The sequence below is a fragment of the Heterocephalus glaber genome, unplaced genomic scaffold (genome assembly GCF_053883595.1).
Source record: "Heterocephalus glaber isolate CG9 unplaced genomic scaffold, H.glaber_assembly_v1.0 deba00001606, whole genome shotgun sequence".
Classification (NCBI taxonomy): Eukaryota; Metazoa; Chordata; class Mammalia; order Rodentia; family Bathyergidae; genus Heterocephalus; species Heterocephalus glaber.
The window spans coordinates 20,199,584-20,216,865 of record NW_028258377.1 but is presented as its reverse complement, the minus strand read 5'-3'; the positions used below and the strand labels follow the sequence as shown (position 1 = coordinate 20,216,865).

The following is a 17,282-nucleotide window of genomic DNA, read 5'->3' as shown; positions in this document are numbered from 1 at the left end:
TAAGATGATTTCACAGGTACATGATGATCCCAAAGAAGAATCCCCCAAACCCCAGAAGCCCATCAACAAAATCACTGAGATAGATAGGGTCATTCAGCAGAAATATGCCATCTTGGAAGGTGGCCATGAATGACCCCAAAATCATTTGTAAAATATTGTGTTTGTGCTTTTTTCTAAGGACAAAGTCAATGACTTTTATCACATTATCTAGACTCACAAAACAAAAACAAACCAAAACCAAAACATTGGATCTCTTGGGAAATCTTCCAGAAGAAATGGAGGCACTCATAGCCAATGCTTCCTGAGAGAAGGGCAGGTCCCAGAAAGTACCTGGAAACGTTAAATCTAGTGTCCTAGCTTGTCCTGGTGTCACTGTCCCACAGACAGAGATGGTACAGCCTGCCAAGTCTGAGGTAAGAAAATAATACTTTAAAAGACAGGTGCCAAAGGGGGGGGGAGACAGATACAAGGTAAGAGCTACCTACCATGCTTCCCCAGTGACACAGCAGTTGGGAACAGCACATACCCAGTGAGGAACGAGTCACATGGATCTCTGAGCAAAGTGGGTACAACTGGTAGAAGCCAGGAGCTCTCTGGCATCAATAGTCAACAGGAATAATAAAAACTCAGATGTGAATGTGTTAAAATAGAGCACTGTACTGGGCAGCTTGCCGGGGACCCTGAGCTCCTTTCCAAAGGATTAGTTCCTCATCCTGTGAGATTATCTTCCCAGATCTAGGCACCTACAGTCCTCAGTATTCAGGAGCATAAAGACTGAGACCATTCTGAGTTATATTATTAAATATATAGTTGTTCAATGCATGAAGTCATGGATAAATTAACACACAAGCAAAAGAACAGCAATTACATATTAACTGTGGTCACTGTGTCTGATGGTCTGATGTATTCTGATGTCTGTGGTCTGATGTATTCTCTACTATGGGTCAGGTTCTGAGATCAAAGTTTTATGTGACATAATCCTTGTGCTCATAATAACCCTAAAAGGTAGTCACTATGATACCTGTTTTGCAGATGAGGATCCTAAGACTCAAAGAGGTATCTAGAGATTCACAAAGAGTGATGGGATGTGAAACCAGATTTGTCTGACTTGAGTGTCTGCGTGCTTTTCACGATGCCACAGGCTTCCTGGTATCTAAAATTGAGTTAGGTCATCAACTATGTGTTGGGCATTTTGCATATATTATTCTGTATTGTTTCAATGGCTATTACTGTCTCCATTTTTTTTTTATGAGAAAGACAAGTAATTTGCTGAAGGATACATTGTGAATTCAGATTTTTGAGTTCAGATCTCTTTGGGTCTAAAGCTCAAGGTCTTCCAAACCTTCTTCCTATACAATTCTTTGATTTTTAAAAAGCTGCTGACTTTGTCTCATTTTCACAAGCATTGTGCCAACCTTCTACAGAGAAATGCAGAGCTCCTGGCCTCAAGATACTTTTAATATAATAAAGATTAGATTCTATGGTATAGAAAATAATGCTGATAATGGCATGGGTTTCAAGGTTTTAAAGACAGCTGCAACACAGATGCTGCAGGGAGAATTCTTCTGGAGAGCTGGCCCCACCTTTGAACCTGCTCTATGTCCTTCAGCTAGTTCATACAGAGCTGAGTGGCTTCTGAGTTGTGGTGGGTTCTGCACACCTTTTCCTGGAGTCCTGAACCTCCAAAAAGATGAGAGATGTTCTGAAGCCACCACACTGAGAGGAACGCAAACCGCCCAGAGAGGTCCTATGTACAGGCACTCTGGTCCCCAGTCCCAGCTGAGCCTAGCCTTATAGCCACCCCAGTAGCAGAAATGTAGTAAACAGCCTGTAGAAGATTCGCGTACCCAGTTTTTCAAACTTCCCCCCTCGCCGCATCATTCCAGACCTTCCAGTGGATTCTCCAACTATTACCCAGCAGAGATGAGCCACTGCTACCCAGCCAGCTCTCCTGGCCCAGAGAGTCATGGAGCAGAATAAAATGGTGACTGCTTCACAAGGCTAAATTTTGAGGTGGTTGTTAAGCAGCTAAAGGTAGTTAGCACAATGGCTTCTTGAATAGTTTATTAATGCCAGGCACTGTCCTCAAGTTTGGCCTCATTTAATCCTCCCACATCCCAGTGAACCAGGTTCCTGGTAAAGAACATGGCCAAGACTTCTTAGCTAGTAATGGTTTTCACACTCAGGTCATACCAACTCCAGCATCATACTCTAAACCACTGTGCTCTGGAGGAAGGGAAATTCTGTCTTTCTATAAAACCTACAAAGCCCCAAGCGAATCAGTTTTAAGGAGCATTGCCTGCTATTTTTGAAACTAAACATCTTTTTCTTTCTTAATTTCAGGAGGCTTACTCTGGAGCTTAGCTAATTATGTGAGCCTTAATCAAGGACCAGCCACTCCCTGAAGCAGCTGTCCTGGCCTCTATCTTGCCTCTAGAAAGTCCCTTGGGTTGGCTAAATTTTGGCTCAGGTCTAAACCCTAAATCCCAGCCACTAAAAGTGAAGACACATAAGGGCTGAAAGGATCCTTGGAGATCATCCAGTCTATTCCCCTCATCCCTTTTAAAGATGAAGAAACTGAGGCCCAGAAAGGTCAAGGGACTTGTCCAAGGTCACACAGTGTGTCAGAGCCATATGCAGGTCTCCAAATTCCCAGGCAACCATCCTTTCCATTCCACCATGCTGCAGTTGCTAAAAATTCCCCAGAGACACCTCCCTCAGCCTTTCTCTTTACAAAGCTGTTTCCCACACACACACACAACTACACACAGTCACATTTGGCAAGAGGTGCTATCAGCTCTGCTCTGCTCATGAAATGCTGTTTTGCAATGGGTCTGCTTTGTTCGTTAGCAATACACAAAGAACACTGTAGTGTGCTCTTCTTGGAAGGAGATGTTTCTTGTTTTAAAGACGAGAAGAGAGCTTCCTGGCTGCATCTGACTCAAATCAGCATGCAGCTCCAGTCAGCAAAGAACCCAGAGGAGATTTAGGTCTTTGCAACATTTCTAGAACATACAAGGAGGGCACATGGCAGGGGGAAGCGTATGGAAACATTTCAGAAAGTATTAAAATGTACGCCTCAACGAAGTGAACAGAGCAGACTGCTTACCATCTTGTGGTATGAAATGATTAGCAGGGGGTGGGGTAGGGGACTAGACTCAGTAAACACTCCCTGCAGCAAATGGCTTTCTCATTTTGCATTCCTGCTCTAGTCTGGATGCCCACTACTCCTTCCCTTGCTGTTTTCCTCATGCAGGATCTTCCCTCTCTGGACTCTATAAACAAGCTACAGATTTGGTGTTGAGCGCCCTTAGAATAAGATCAGCAGTCTCAAATTATCCCTTTGCTGCTTCTTCCCCCAGTTCTGCATTATTTCTCATTTTCAGTGCTAGATTTGGTCCCCCGTGTCTCTCTGGCTTCCGGGACTGGCACAGGCTTCTTAATGACTCCGAGCGATCTCTTATAAAGCCCAAATGCAGAAATGAACAGAATAACTTCCCATGAGAGCAAATTCTACCAGAAAGCTGAGGCATCCTCCTGTTACCTAAGTTGAGATTAGTAGGGAGGGGGTAGACCAGATGATCCCAGCAATACCTAAAAAGCACTTGGTTAGGGAAGGAAATGAGGAGAGGAAAACAACCTAGTTCAGAATGCAGAACTCATAAGCTGGCAATAGATGGAAAGAAGGGCCAGACTGTAGCAGAAGGAGATGGGCTGGACATGTTGTTCACGGCTAGTACAAGTCACTAGCCTTCTGTCCCAAAGGACCAGGTGAATTCTGCCTGAGAAGCAACCTTCACACACTCCCATCCCAGGTCTCTGTGCCCAAGGCGAGATCTCTCAAGAAAAATGCCACTGACCAAACAAAAGTGTTCAGACTCCCCCCTCTCCAGGGCTGGGTTCTTCTAAAGGTCTCCATTACAACCCCAGAGGGCAGGGGACTTTGGTCTCCCAAAGGAGGTTCTATAGCTGTTCATGGCCTCAAATGGGTCTGCACTGTGTGTCAGTGTTTACGAAATGCCTCTCAAATAAGGTCAGTGTTGTATGCACAGTTAGGAGTCTAATAAAATGCAGAACTTGTGCTGGTTGCCAGCTAGCTATGGAGGCATTCTTGAATGTTTTCTCGGATACAATTGTTCTCAGATTAATATTTTCCCCATGAGTTTTTTTAAAATTCCACTTGTACTATTTTTTATGATGTGTGAGTTTTTCTACATATTTATACATACTAAGAGGAGTGAGTGGGGCTTGTATTCATCAGTGGCTCTTGAAGGCTTACTGCTGTATCCTTCATGGTTCCAGCATCCCCTCCCCTAGCCCATAAGTCTCCCCACTGAGTCAAACATAGTAGTCTCTGTTTTGTTAGTCACTTGATGGAAACAGACAGTCCATACTTATCTATATGTTATTTTGAGCTGTTCTAGTTATGAGAATGTTCCATTTTCCTTATTTATTGAGGTAGACACTCAAGAAATCGTTCTTTTAAATGACTCCATCATTCAGGCATTCCCTTATTTGATCCTATTACCTTGGACACTGCCACTTGTTAATCACCCAGTGAAGCAAAAAGCCCTCTGAACTCTATAAGGTTGGGTTGCTGAGATGGCTGTTGTGGGACTATGATTACATTTGGTTGGTTTGGTTTCTTTGTTTTGTTTCTCTTTTGTTTGTTTGTTTGCTTAGACAGGGTCTTGCTTTATAGTTCAGGTTGGCCTTGAACTGACCATGTAGCTCAGGCTAGCTTTGAACTCAAGGCAATCCTCCTGTCTCACTCTCCCTAGTTCTGGGATTACAGGTGTATGCCACCACACCCAGCTATGTTTGCATTTGTAAAAGGTGCATTTGGTTAAATGATAATGAAAACTAAATTAAGTGTTGGAAGACGTGGGTGACTATGAGGAAGGCTGTTAAGTTCCCTAAGTTTCCTCATCTACACATGAGAGATTCTAAAAAATATCCTGATTATCTTCCAGATACAGGATTTAGTGGTTCAAATCAAGTATCATGGCCAGACTCATTAAGGTATTCACATAGACTAAATTTAAGAGACACCTGCAGATCTCTGATCTCATTTAAACCTTGCATCAGCTCCAGGAGATGTGCTCTTCCTGACATTCCAAAAGTATGAGATGAGTCAATGGAAATGCAGAAAGGTACTCATATGGGTCTTGCAGTTAGAAAACTATAGAAACTAACATTCAGCCTGGGTCTTCCTATCCATTTGCTGTCACATCTAAATTGTACTTCCCATTGGTTTCTCATTAACATACCTTAGAAAACTCATAACACAGAATACTTTCTATCTACATTCTAAAGCTGGGCAGAGATGGAGAGGAGAAAAAAACAATGTCAGCAAAGTGCTAGATAATCCAGAAACTTCTGCAATGTATTTCTCAGTAGGAGCTCTCCAATGAAATCATCACCACTGTGCTTTTCCATTACAGAAAAATCTGCTCATGCGCTGCTTGGGGTGAAGGGAGGGTAGAAGTATGTCTAAGAACTTCACTATTAACAGAGTCTAGCCCTACAGCACCCCTACATACTACCCCTATATACTGAACATAATCAAAGTCTTGCAATGGCCATGAAGATGAAGTTTGGGGTTACTTCCAGGACAGTCATGAGCCTCTAATGAAAATCCAAACCAAGAAGTGCCTGAAATCCAATTTCAGGACTCCCACCCAGCTTTGATGGCAACAGTCCAAATTTGATATCAAGCCTACAGAGTTACATGGAGGGAAGGACAGGCAAGAAAACAAACTATAAGGATTAAGGCAAGAGGCAGAGCAGTTCAAGCTCAGATGTAGATGTATAATTTGTGCAATTCCATGGCCAAGTCATAAACTTCAGATTAGTAGAGGACAAGGGATTCCATGTTATCCAGACAAAGCTAAATTATGGCATACACTTCTTCTAGAGGACAGTGGCAAGGAATGGGCATACAAGGTAACACACGGGAGCTGAACGGGCAGAAAAACAAAAACCTCAAGAGGGAGACAAGGTGGGTGGTTAAATGTGCTAGCCAACTTTCACAAACCACAATCCACAGTACTGCCAAAGCACAGAATGAATCAGGGGTCAGGAACCCAGTCTGGTATTTCGGACAGGAGAAGAGGAGCCTGAGCCCACACAAGCAGCGATAGGTTGTGCTAAGTGAAGTTATAGTCAGGCAGAATGTATCTTACACATATCCTGCTCTACCGGGAACTGATGCCAGGGTGAGAGGAGCCCAGTGATCATGACTAAGAGAAAGTAAGTAGTGCATTTAATGAGAAAGGCAGACAATCTGTGAAAGTTGGAGTAGCTACTTGAGGGAACAAATGCTAGTTAACGGGTCCACCATCAGAATTGTTCTTAGAGAATTTATCCCCTTGCTATGGTTAGGATATGACTTAACTATGTCCCTTTATATAGGTTCATGTGTTAGAACCTTTGGTCCCAGTGTGGCAATGTAGGGAGGCAGAAGAACGTATAGGAGGTGGGGCTTAATGCAAGGTAATTAGGTCATTTGGGGGAACTTCCCTCAGAAGAAATTAGTGTCTTTTTCGTGGAACCACAGTTCTCACAAGAGTGAATTATTATAAAGGAGCAAGATGGGCTCCTCCCACTTTCTGGTTTCCATTCTCATAATGTGATCTCTCCCGAGCACATGGGCTCCAACTGTGTTGGCATCCACCATGATATGACACAGCCAAAGGGGTCCTCTCCCTAGCCAGCAGCATGACTGTCAACCTCCAAAAGCATGAGATAAATCAACTTCTTTTCTATATATACTATCAGCCTCAAATATTTTTCACAAAGGCTGGGGATGTAGCTCAGTGGTGCTGCACCTGCCTGGAAAGTGGAAGGTCCTGAGTTCGATATCCGGCACCGCAAAAAAAAAAAAATTGTTGCAGCAACAGAAAATAGATTAATACATTTCTCAAATCAAAATAATGAAAATAATAATGATGATAATAATAATAATAATATACTTTCTTCTCCACTGTGGTCTTCATAATTGTATTGGCACATATCATGGTGATATGTTTCCCTAAGACTTGGCCTAAAAGATTCTCTTCTAGACATCTCTATTAGATACACACTTTCTAAAGTGCAGCTTCTGTCATTTTAAATTGGCCTCAGGCCCATCTGACTATAAACTTCTATGACCTATACTGCTTTCCCATTTCTACCTATGAAAACTATGAGAACCCTATTCATCTTACAAGCTCTGATTCAAATGTTATCTACTTCCCCAAACTGCACATGATGGCTCTTCTTCTCCAAGTGTCCAGATCATGTCATGGACATTCCTTTCCCGATGCCATGCAGCAAACCAGTGCTCAGTAATTCAAGTTGGAGTCATTTTTAAAAATTATTCTTTAAAAATTAAGTGTGAAGACAGAAAAAAAGGAGCTAACTTGAAAGATCTGGCATGGAATAGCATGTCCAGGGGTTACAGTACAGACCCCGAGACAAGCTCGTCTCTCTTGCTCCTAATTGGGGGTGTGACTTTACCTCTCTGATACAGTGTCCTCGCCTGTATGATAAGGAACGTATCAGTACCTACCTGGAGGAACTGTGAGAATACCAAGTGAATTCATGCCTGTGAAGTGAGACTGAGGCTAACCACAAAGAAGGGCTCAAGGTTAGCGACTGTTCTGGAGTTGACTCTGGCTATTTAGAGGTGAGGAGGGTCTATGAGGCTTTGGTTCTCTCTGTTTTATCCTCCATCATATTTGTTCCAACAACTATTTATGTAAATGTGCTCCACGCCAGTGGGTAGCCAAGATGTTAAAGATCATTGTGTTTAAAAAAGCTGAAGCTAGGGTGTGGGGATGTAGCTCAATGGTGGAGTACTTGCCTAGCATGTGTGAAGTCTTAGGTTCATTTTCCAGGAGTGTGTGTGTGGGAGCTAAGGCTATCTGAGCTGATTCCTCAGGCTAAAATATTTGCCAGGAGAAATTAACACACACACACACACACACACACACACACACACACACACACACACACCTCACATCCCATGCTGGTAAGGCTTCTGATACCAGCCTAATAGGCCAAGCATGAAACTGACATCACGACAGAAAGTTCCATGAGAAGCCAAGACTTTAGAGAAAATTCAGCACACTGAAGAATAAAACATTAATTGGAAATTATTCCAGGGAAAATATAAACAGTAGACTCCCAGAGAGAAAAGATGCACAGGCCAATAAGACCTCCACAGTTTTATCCACTTCAGCCAGAAAGAACAGGACAAGATATTTATGTAATCCAATACCCAAGACTATAGGAAGGCTTTGAAAAAAAAGGACTGTGATGATTATACTGACAATTTGGATAAAGATCCACAGGGCAAGTTCACTGAAATTTCAGAGGAAATAAAGTGTGGGAGATGGAGAAAGGAAGGGTTAATTTGCTAAAGGAGGAAATCAAAATAGAAAATGTTCCTGAAAAGCTGACGAAATAAAATAATTTGCCAAAATTTCAATTAGGATGAATGAAAAATGTTACACTTAAGACTTCAAAAAGTCAACTGTATGAGTCTAGGATAGGGGACACAATGAGATAATGGAAGGGAAGGCCAGGGAGACACTGGCAGGAAGGAAAATGAGCCAGCCCAAGGCCACAGCTATCAGAAGTGAAAAGGTCACTTCAGAATGTACTAACGGAAATCCAATAAGGTAGTTAGGGTACAGAAGTTCTCCTCCTAACACCTCCTAATACAGGCTGAGCATCCCTAATCTGAAAAGAAAGCCTAAAATGCTCCAAAATCTGAAACTTCTTCAGCATAGACATGATACCACAAGTGGAAAATCCCACATCATGAAACCTTGTTTCGTGTGCAAAGATTCCACATAAAATTATCTTCAGGCTGTGTGTACAAGGTGTCTATGAAACAGAAATGGATTCTGTGTTTACATTTGGATCTCTTCAAAATGTCTCATTATATAAATGCAAATATGCCAAAATCGGGGCCAGGGAGTGGTGCCATGCCTGTCTTGCAAGCACAAGGTCCTGAGTTCGATCCCTGGAACCACACACACACACACAAAAAGCCAAAATCTGAAAAAAAAACCAAAAAAACTTCAAAATCCAAAGCACTTCTTTCCCAAGTACTTTGGATAAAGGTCAGGGATGCCTGGTCAGGAAAGACTAGAAACTCTTCAGAAGAAGACAAGTAGGAATGGGGGAATAGGGCCTGTCCAAACTCTAACATAAACCAAATAGTTGGCATAATTATAAGCCTATGGAAGAAAAGAGAAGAAGACTTTGGTAAGTGGGTGATGAAAAACACAGTAGCAATAAGATTTTTGAAAACCTATCATTTGGAAAAAGGATGACACTCTGTGTAACAGCAGACAAGGGTAAATAAGCTCAAGCTCCACTTGAAAAAATTTATTAGGACTATTTTTTAAATGAAATAAATTGCTTTAGGAAGAACTGAATTCTTTGTCACTAGATATAACTGTGCAAAGAATGCTGACATGTCTCCTCTACATTACAGTGCTAGAAGACCAAACTTGACATGGATGGAACTTGAACAGAAGGACCCCTTTTGAAATCCTCACAATTAATATTTTTCAAAATTAGGCTTTGTCCTGATTGGGTTCTGGAAGGAGGAATACAGTCAGTAAGAAGGATGATAATAATAAGAAAACTTATAGTGGATGCACTTTATTCCAGGAAGTCTGTGTGAGTTAATCCAATACTCACAATATCTTATGAAAGAGTATTATTATTCCATTTTAAAATGGAGAAACTAGGGTCATCCAGTTTATAGGTGGTAGAGCCAGGAACTGAGCCTTATCTGTCTAGAGTCCATCCCTTTACCTACAAAGATCATTACATTCCCCACCCCTCTTCCTTGTCTACCCAGTATCTGGAACTTTTCATCATACTGCTTGGGCAAGTCTTCCCAGAGATCGCTTCATCCAACAAGACACAACCACAATGCAACCACGTGGATCCCATGGGCAGGACTGCGAGAGCAGCCTGTTGGCAGCCTAGCAGTAACAGCAGTAACCAGACATGGATCAGGTCTACAGAACACAGAGCAAAGCCTCCAGGGTCAAGGTGGATTTGCATCCAAGGGAAGAGCATGATAGGTAAGGCAGAGCCTTGGAAAATCTGCACAGTGCATCATAGAGGCTGGGGAGGTCCCTTGGCCTCCATCCCACTTGGGGTCAGTGGTAGTTCCTGAGAGCTCCCTGGGAAAGTATCCTCTCTTCTGTTTTTCTTTCTTTTCAGCAATTCTAAAAAGGGTTAAGACCACCTTACATAACAAGGGTAGACCCTGTCTATAAATACAGTTATCTCAAGAAAAAGTAGTAAGGGAGGCAGTAGATGGGGGAAATCAATAAAAGGAGGTATTTGGGGAAAGACAGAAGGAATGAGCATTGAAAGAAAAAGTGAGAGCCAAAAGTTCCCCAGGAAAATCCACCCCCAAAATGAATAAATAAAATACAGACCTTATTTAAATAGACCACAAAGCAGCACATCCATGGAAAATATATAAACCACTTCAACCATAATTCCCTTTTTATGGAACAGGGGCCAACCTGGGTTTAGCTGCAGGGGCAGGACAGAGAGACAAGAGAAAGGAAGAGGGGACCAGGCAACAGAGTGCTGGGTCCAGCCCATCTGGAGGCAAGGAACTCGCTTCCACAAGGCTCTGGGCTAGAACAAAATTTAGAGTACACAAATTAGGCCATTCAGCTGAACAGGGTCTGGGGTGCATACATGGAAATAATAGCCATGGTCACTATCATTAATCGTTTGTGGAGGGCTCCTAGGTGCCAGAGACTGTCAAGCCCTTGCTATACACAATTCCATCTAATCCTCCCAAATAGGAATGCTTATTGTACATATTTTACAGTTGGATAAATTGTAGTCAGGTAAACACTCACAGCAATGAAGATGAGTAGACAATGTGGTGGGTGCCATGCAGAGCACATTACATGGACTGCCTCGGGCTCCACCGATAACATCTCCCTGCAGCTCTCATCCCTGTAGTACAGGTGTGGAAATGAGGTATCAAGGGACAAAACATCGCAGTCTGGAGAAATGAAGTAATGCACAGCATAGAACAGCAAGGATGTAACAGAGCTGAATTCAAACTCAAAGCTGTCTGTCTCTTAAACCCATGCCAAAATCCAATGCATAGAACTCTGGTCCCCTGTGGTTCTCATTTGTATAGTCAAGCTACAAGATTCCACAGAGCACACAACGCTGTATTTTCCCTTTCGGGGCTGGGGGCAGAACTGGTTGATGATAAACAGAGGGAGCTGGAAAGGAACAAAGTGAACAGTAGAAGTGACCCAAAAAAGCAGAAATAATAACAATCCCAGATGACTGGCAAAAGCAAAACTCAATAATGATCCTACAAATACATATCAATTAATACAAGAAGAGAAGCAATCAAAAACCGCAGAGAACTCAGGATGATGCTGATGAGTTTCTGATTAGAAAGTCCTATGGTTTAAGTGTTCAGGATTGCTAGCTCTTTTCATGAGCATGTGCACAGTAGGAGTTTTGCAAGGTTGCTAAGCAACACCTGGCAACCAGACTGCAGAGTGGATCACTCAGTAGGAGTCTTGGGTAACTCCAGTAAGGCAATAATTTTAGTTCACGGAAATCCAACACTTTAGATAACCTTAAAATCTCATGTAATAGATTACTGGTAAGTCGTCCTTAGCCATCCATCAAAATGCAAATCTGTAATTGCTCAACTTTCCTTTGTAAAAATGAAAGAAATATTTGTACTTTTGAGGCTCATTGGTCTTTTACAGAACATATATTTGTTGAAAACTTGCTAAGATTCAGATGCTGTTTTAGGCGCTGAAAAAGTGGGTTCTGACAATTCACTAGTGGACTATAGATTATATATGGAAGACCACTAAGATGATGCTGGATTCTAGTTTCTGGAAAATGAAGCTCAGAGAGGTACAGCAGTCTGTTCAGAATTTCACAGCACCCTGAAGGCAGGTACAGTCCACTGCTCACTAGGCAATCCAGAAAAGCACTGGCTCCCCTGCAAGGCCACATCACCATGGCTGGCCCTGAGAAGGTCCCCGATTCACCAGCTTGCCCCTGCTCCTCCCAAGGGCTGGGAGCACCAGAATGCAGAGCATGGCTCTTGAGCATCTTGGAAAGTCTCCCACTTGACCTTGAGACCTCTGTGGTCAAGTGAGGGAAAGCCTATGACACGGTGTCGGTTTTTATTGGACCCAACCACCAGCAAAGCTTGCCGTCATCTGGAGTGATGGAGAAAATTAAGTTACCACATTCTCACGTTTCAGCCTCTCGCCTGCTTTCCTTAACAAACAGGAAATGTTTATTTAAATACAGCAGTCTCCAGCATGTTCTGGAGCCAAGTGAAAAACCAAAGATGTCCACTCTTGCCCCCACTCCACTGTGCAGGCCACCACCTCGCCGCGGGTGAGAAGCAGGGGGCCTCTGTCTGCCTCCAGGCACCACAGGGAGAAGACGCCCCTCATGAGAGTTCATTTTCATCTTCTGCCTCTTTTTCCAGGCTGAGATTGTGGTTGGAAAAGAATTACATCTGCGGGCTCCTTTTGTACTCAGAAGGGTAAAGGCAACATCTGTTTACTCTGTGCTCCACGGTGAATGTTTTGTTTCAGGCACCACCATTCAGTTCCTCTCCTCTCAGAGCCTCTATCTTTGCTCCGTGGATAACAAATGACACTGAACCCTTCTCTCCGTTTATTTAGCTTTCTTGTGGGTGTCACCTCCTCGTTGAGGAGGAAGAAAGTTGTCAGTAGTTTATAAAAGGCACAGAGCTGCTTTTTCAGGGTGATACGCTGACATTGTGGGGAAGAACTTGGAATGCAGACCCTGTCACTGATACCAGCTTCATTATGAACAATTCAGGCCACATTTCAGGCCTGCAGCTAAGTCCAAATGGGGACCCCATTATCCCCACTGAGGTTGTCCTTAATGTCATATCATGAGATTTCTGAACTCAAAAACACCTAAGAAACAACTGCACACACAGATACACACACACACACACACACACACACACACACACACCCCTTCAGAAAAGGCTATTTTGCTGGCAGAGTAGCAGGAATACAGAATGGAGAACATACCTCTTCTTTGTTTTAAAACACAATTTCAACATTTGAGTTTAAAACCCTGGATTTTTGGTAGGTCCTGAGGATCTAATGGCTATGCTGATAAACTGGTGCCCCATGATAAAATGATCCCTGAGAAATTTAAAAGGCTCATTAAAGGAAGTTTCCTTCTTCCCTCTTTGATTACAATCTTTAAGTGGAAGTGTTGTTTTCCCTCTGTATATGCAATGATTTTATGTGTAGTTACTGGAAAGCAGTAGAAGCCCAAATAATATTTGTTGAATGAATGAAGGAAGGAATGGGTAATGTCTCCCTGAAGAAATCCTCAGCATAAGGTAGAAATGCAAAATATCCCTCCAGTGTGCAGAACTGAAAAGTTCCATCTGAGTTCACTAAGGCAGTTGAGGGGTAGTGAAAGACTGTTGTTGAGATGCCCTTAAATCCTGTGGTGAACCTGACCCACCTGACTCCTAAAGGCTGCCACCCACTCTCAGGAAGTAAGGAGAAGATGAGGGAGAGGCCATCCCTGGCAGCCCCATGACCCCCATGTACCTTAACCCATGTCACCAGTGACCAGAATGGAGCCAGACAGGATGCACATATTTCAAAGCAGCTCCTCCTCAAGCAATGCTTGTCAGGGACCATACCTGCAGCAGGTGGCCCTTGGGAATGTCCACGAGTCCATTCTCCACTCAATTTCCCCAGCTGTGGGGCAGATGGTCTAACGTGGGCCGCCTGGCTCTTCCAGCAGGGTGGCCAGGTGACACAGTAGCATTGGTGCCTTGCCTGCGGCTTTTGAAAACACACTTCAAAAAGTACAGGGGCCCATTCTCCTGGATTTCCCAAAAATGTGACTTGATTTTAAGATGAGCAAAGAGCATTCTCAAGACCCAAGCCACAAAGCCCGTGCCAAAGTGAGCTAAATGTTTGCAGAGAACATCCAGAAGAATGGGGGCAGCAGCCTCTGCTGAGACCCAAGCTCAATGAGAGCCCTCCCAGAATGATCTGTTTATAGACTGTGGCCCAAACTGGCCCTTGTTTTAAGGAGTCAACAGAGTGGTAAGGGCTGTGGGCTTAGGAGCCAGGCAGGCTTGGATTCAAACACTTAACTTGCTGCATGACCCTGAATACACGACAAGGGGGCTTAACCATAACATGGAGTAATAAGCACTTCGCCATGTAACTAATAGGACTGTGTAGAAATTAAGGAGATAAACATATAGACACAGATCAAGGCAGGAGAAGCATTTATTAAACATTAGCTATGTTATTACTTTACTAACTCTTACAGCCAGCATTGGTGTAAGGAGGAAGGGCACTCAGTTTATAAGTGTCTAAAAATACCACTAACAGGTTTTTCACTGAAAAAGTCTGATACAATGTCTGAATTAAGGTATAGAAATCTGGATGCTGGCTCCTTTATCACCACCAACTTGCAATGTTTCCTTGGGTGACTCATTTTCATTTCCCAGCCTGATGTTCTACGTGTGTCAATGAAGACTGACCTTTTCTGATGGTGCGGCTCAACCCAAAAGAACAATTGTTGCATTTGAAAACTTAAAAAAAAAAAGTTTTGAGCCAAAGGAAAGCAGCAGGAATATGGTAGGGATTTCTATTGAGTCTCTCCCCAGACAGACACAAAAAGTAAGCGGCAGAGGAGGTGAGGTGATTGGGAGGTGAGGAATGGGAATCAGCACCCTAGGGACCATTCATCTCATCATCATTCTGTGCCAGTCTGAAGGCAGAAGGCAGAAGGCGATCCAAACACACACCCGCGGTGGGGAAGGGGAAGAAGGGGGTAGGACTTTCGGGTGCCTGTTCTCCTAGAGCAAAGCCTCACTCCTCCCTCCCCTCCTGAGTTCCAGGAGGGCTCCCCCTCCCTCCTTCCCTACCCTGCCCCCAACTGTGGGCTGCAAGGAGCCCACCCCAGAGTCCAAGTTTTGAATTTGGTCTAAGGATCAAAATGATAAATGTTTCCAAAACGTTGACATATGAAAAGTAAATATTTGGTTGCACAATTGGGGTTAAAATCAGGGTCAATCCACCCCACTCTCCAAAAGGCTCTCCACTCTCTGCCAAGCCCAGGATCGGAGGCTGAGTGCGGTTTGTAAGATTATAGCGCTAGGTCTCATTTAAAGGGCTGTCAGCATTTCCATTCTCTGGCCCATTTGGGGAGGCATTTATAACCGAGCCATAAAAAATTCACCCGGGCTGCAACTTGGCATCCTCGAGGCTGCGCTCCAGGCAGGGCGGGTTTTGCAAGCACCCACTCCAAATTCGCCCGGTTCTTCTCAGAAGTTAGACCTTCAGACACACTTTCAACTTTTCCTTGCAAGGGCAGCCAGAGCAGCTGGCCCATTTTGGTCTCCAAGCCTATCAAGTCTTAGGGCCCTCTGTCCGTCTCCGCGCCCCACGCCTGACGCCTGTCACCCGCTTTCTCCGCCCCCCCCCCAAGAACGCAGACCCCTCACGCCCACCCCAAGACTTCCAGGCTTCAAGAGTCTCTCCTACCCTCGCCTTCAGCCAGCGTTCTCCAGGGAAGCTGTCAGAGGGCCCAGAGGTTGGAGCCCGCGCCCCTAAAAGCACTGTTCTTTGCCCATCACAGAGGCTTGGAGATGTCTCTCCCCACACCTGCCCAAAGCACCCCCCACCCAACTTAGAGAACGAGGGATCTCTAAGGGACAGAGGGCGCATCCAGCGCCTCGGAGGGAAAAGGGAGGACCCGGCGTCCGCGGTCCCCTCTGTGGGACCCAGGTGGGTGGCCCCCGTGGCGTGGGGCGGGCCAGGGGTACTCACAGGCGCTCGGCGTTGCGAGGGATGCCCCGGGGAACGGTTCGGAGGCCCAGCCCGTGGCAGTCCACGTTGGCGGCGGAGCAGGTACACTTGGTGGGGCAGGCAGCGGCTGGGGGCCAGCTCAGGAGGCTCGCCAGCGTCAAGGCCAGCGCCAGGCGGGTGCGCGCGGCGGCGCCGGCCCCTGTCCGCCCAGGGGCCATGGTGTGCAGGGGCCCGCGCCCTGAAAAGGCTGCCTCGGCGGGGCGAGGCGCGTGGAGCCTGGAGGCACGCGGGAGCACGGGCGGCCTGGGGAACGGGCGGCGGAGTTGGCGCGGAGGAGGGGCGAGCTCGGCGCTCAGGCGCACGGGGCGCGGGCGGAGCAGGGCGCGCCGGGCGGCGGCGGCAGCAGCTCCTCCATCGGCGGGGCTGCAGCTGCTCCGCTGCGCATCGCTCTGAGTGCCCAGGTGCCGAGCGCCCCCTGGTCCCGCTGGCCTGCTGCCCGGGGTGCGGGCCGGGTTGGGGACCTGGGTCGAGGGCAGTGGGGCGCGGCACCCGGGGAGGTCCGGATTGGGGCTGGGCTCCGGAGCGCGGCGGCGGCGCCTGGGGCACGGGGCGGCCAGGGGAGCTGGCCGGCGCTCGGCTCTCTCCATTCACTGAGCAGGGCAGACACCCGAGACGCGGGGCCCACCCCTCCCGGCCCCCAAAAACGCCAGCTCCGCCTCCCATTGGCTGTGCCGCGCGTCATGTAGACTAAGTTGGGAACTTTGCTGGAGCGACCGAGATCCAGGAGGGAGGAGGCAGCAGAGGAGCTAGAGGGAAGGAACCAGGGAAGGAAAGGGGTCCCCAGCAGGGCCCAAGAAAGAAACCTTGAAACTCGTTGTGTTGTAGGAGCCAAGGACTTATAGAGCTTGTGGTACTTTTTTAAAATTTAAAAAAAATTTTTTAAACATTGGACTAGACAGTCCCAACACGGTCCCAAAAGAGTGTCTGAACAACCCTTATTTTATAGATTAAAAACCCAAACCTCAGAGGAGTAAAGTGACTTCTCTGAACTCACACAGCTACTAGAGGTGCCAGACTCCAGCATTCTGATCCACGGAAGCTGCGCCTCTGCCCTGTCTAGTAGTCCTGGCAGTGACCCACATCTGCTCCCTAGAAGATTTGTTGACACTACTGCACTCCACAGTCACACGTCACTAAAAATTGTGCATGTTGTTGTCGAGGTCACTGCTGGCCTGCTTTGCCCAGACCAGTGCCCAGTGTGCTGCTGAGAGTAGTGACAACTGGGACTTGGCCATGGATTGCCAAAACCATGTCAGATTCCTCGAACATCTGCTTCCTGCCTGGTGAGTCTCGGCCAATCATGTCACCTCACGGGGCCTTTGGTTCCTCAAATCAAGGGACCACAGCTCTTTCTGGGCCCATCTC

General features: G+C 45.6%; 1 protein-coding gene across 1 annotated transcript in view; it reads right to left on the bottom strand.

Annotated features, from left to right (window-relative positions):
* The window catches only part of Slit3 (slit guidance ligand 3), a 606,864-nt gene extending 590,395 nt beyond the window's left edge, over positions 1-16,469 (bottom strand). The window contains exon 1 of the mRNA XM_004836404.3: positions 15,879-16,469. Coding sequence (XP_004836461.2) covers positions 15,879-16,075 — 197 coding nt within the window. The 5' untranslated portion in view covers positions 16,076-16,469. The remainder of the gene's footprint in view (positions 1-15,878) is intronic.
* Positions 16,470-17,282: the final 813 nt, after the last annotated feature.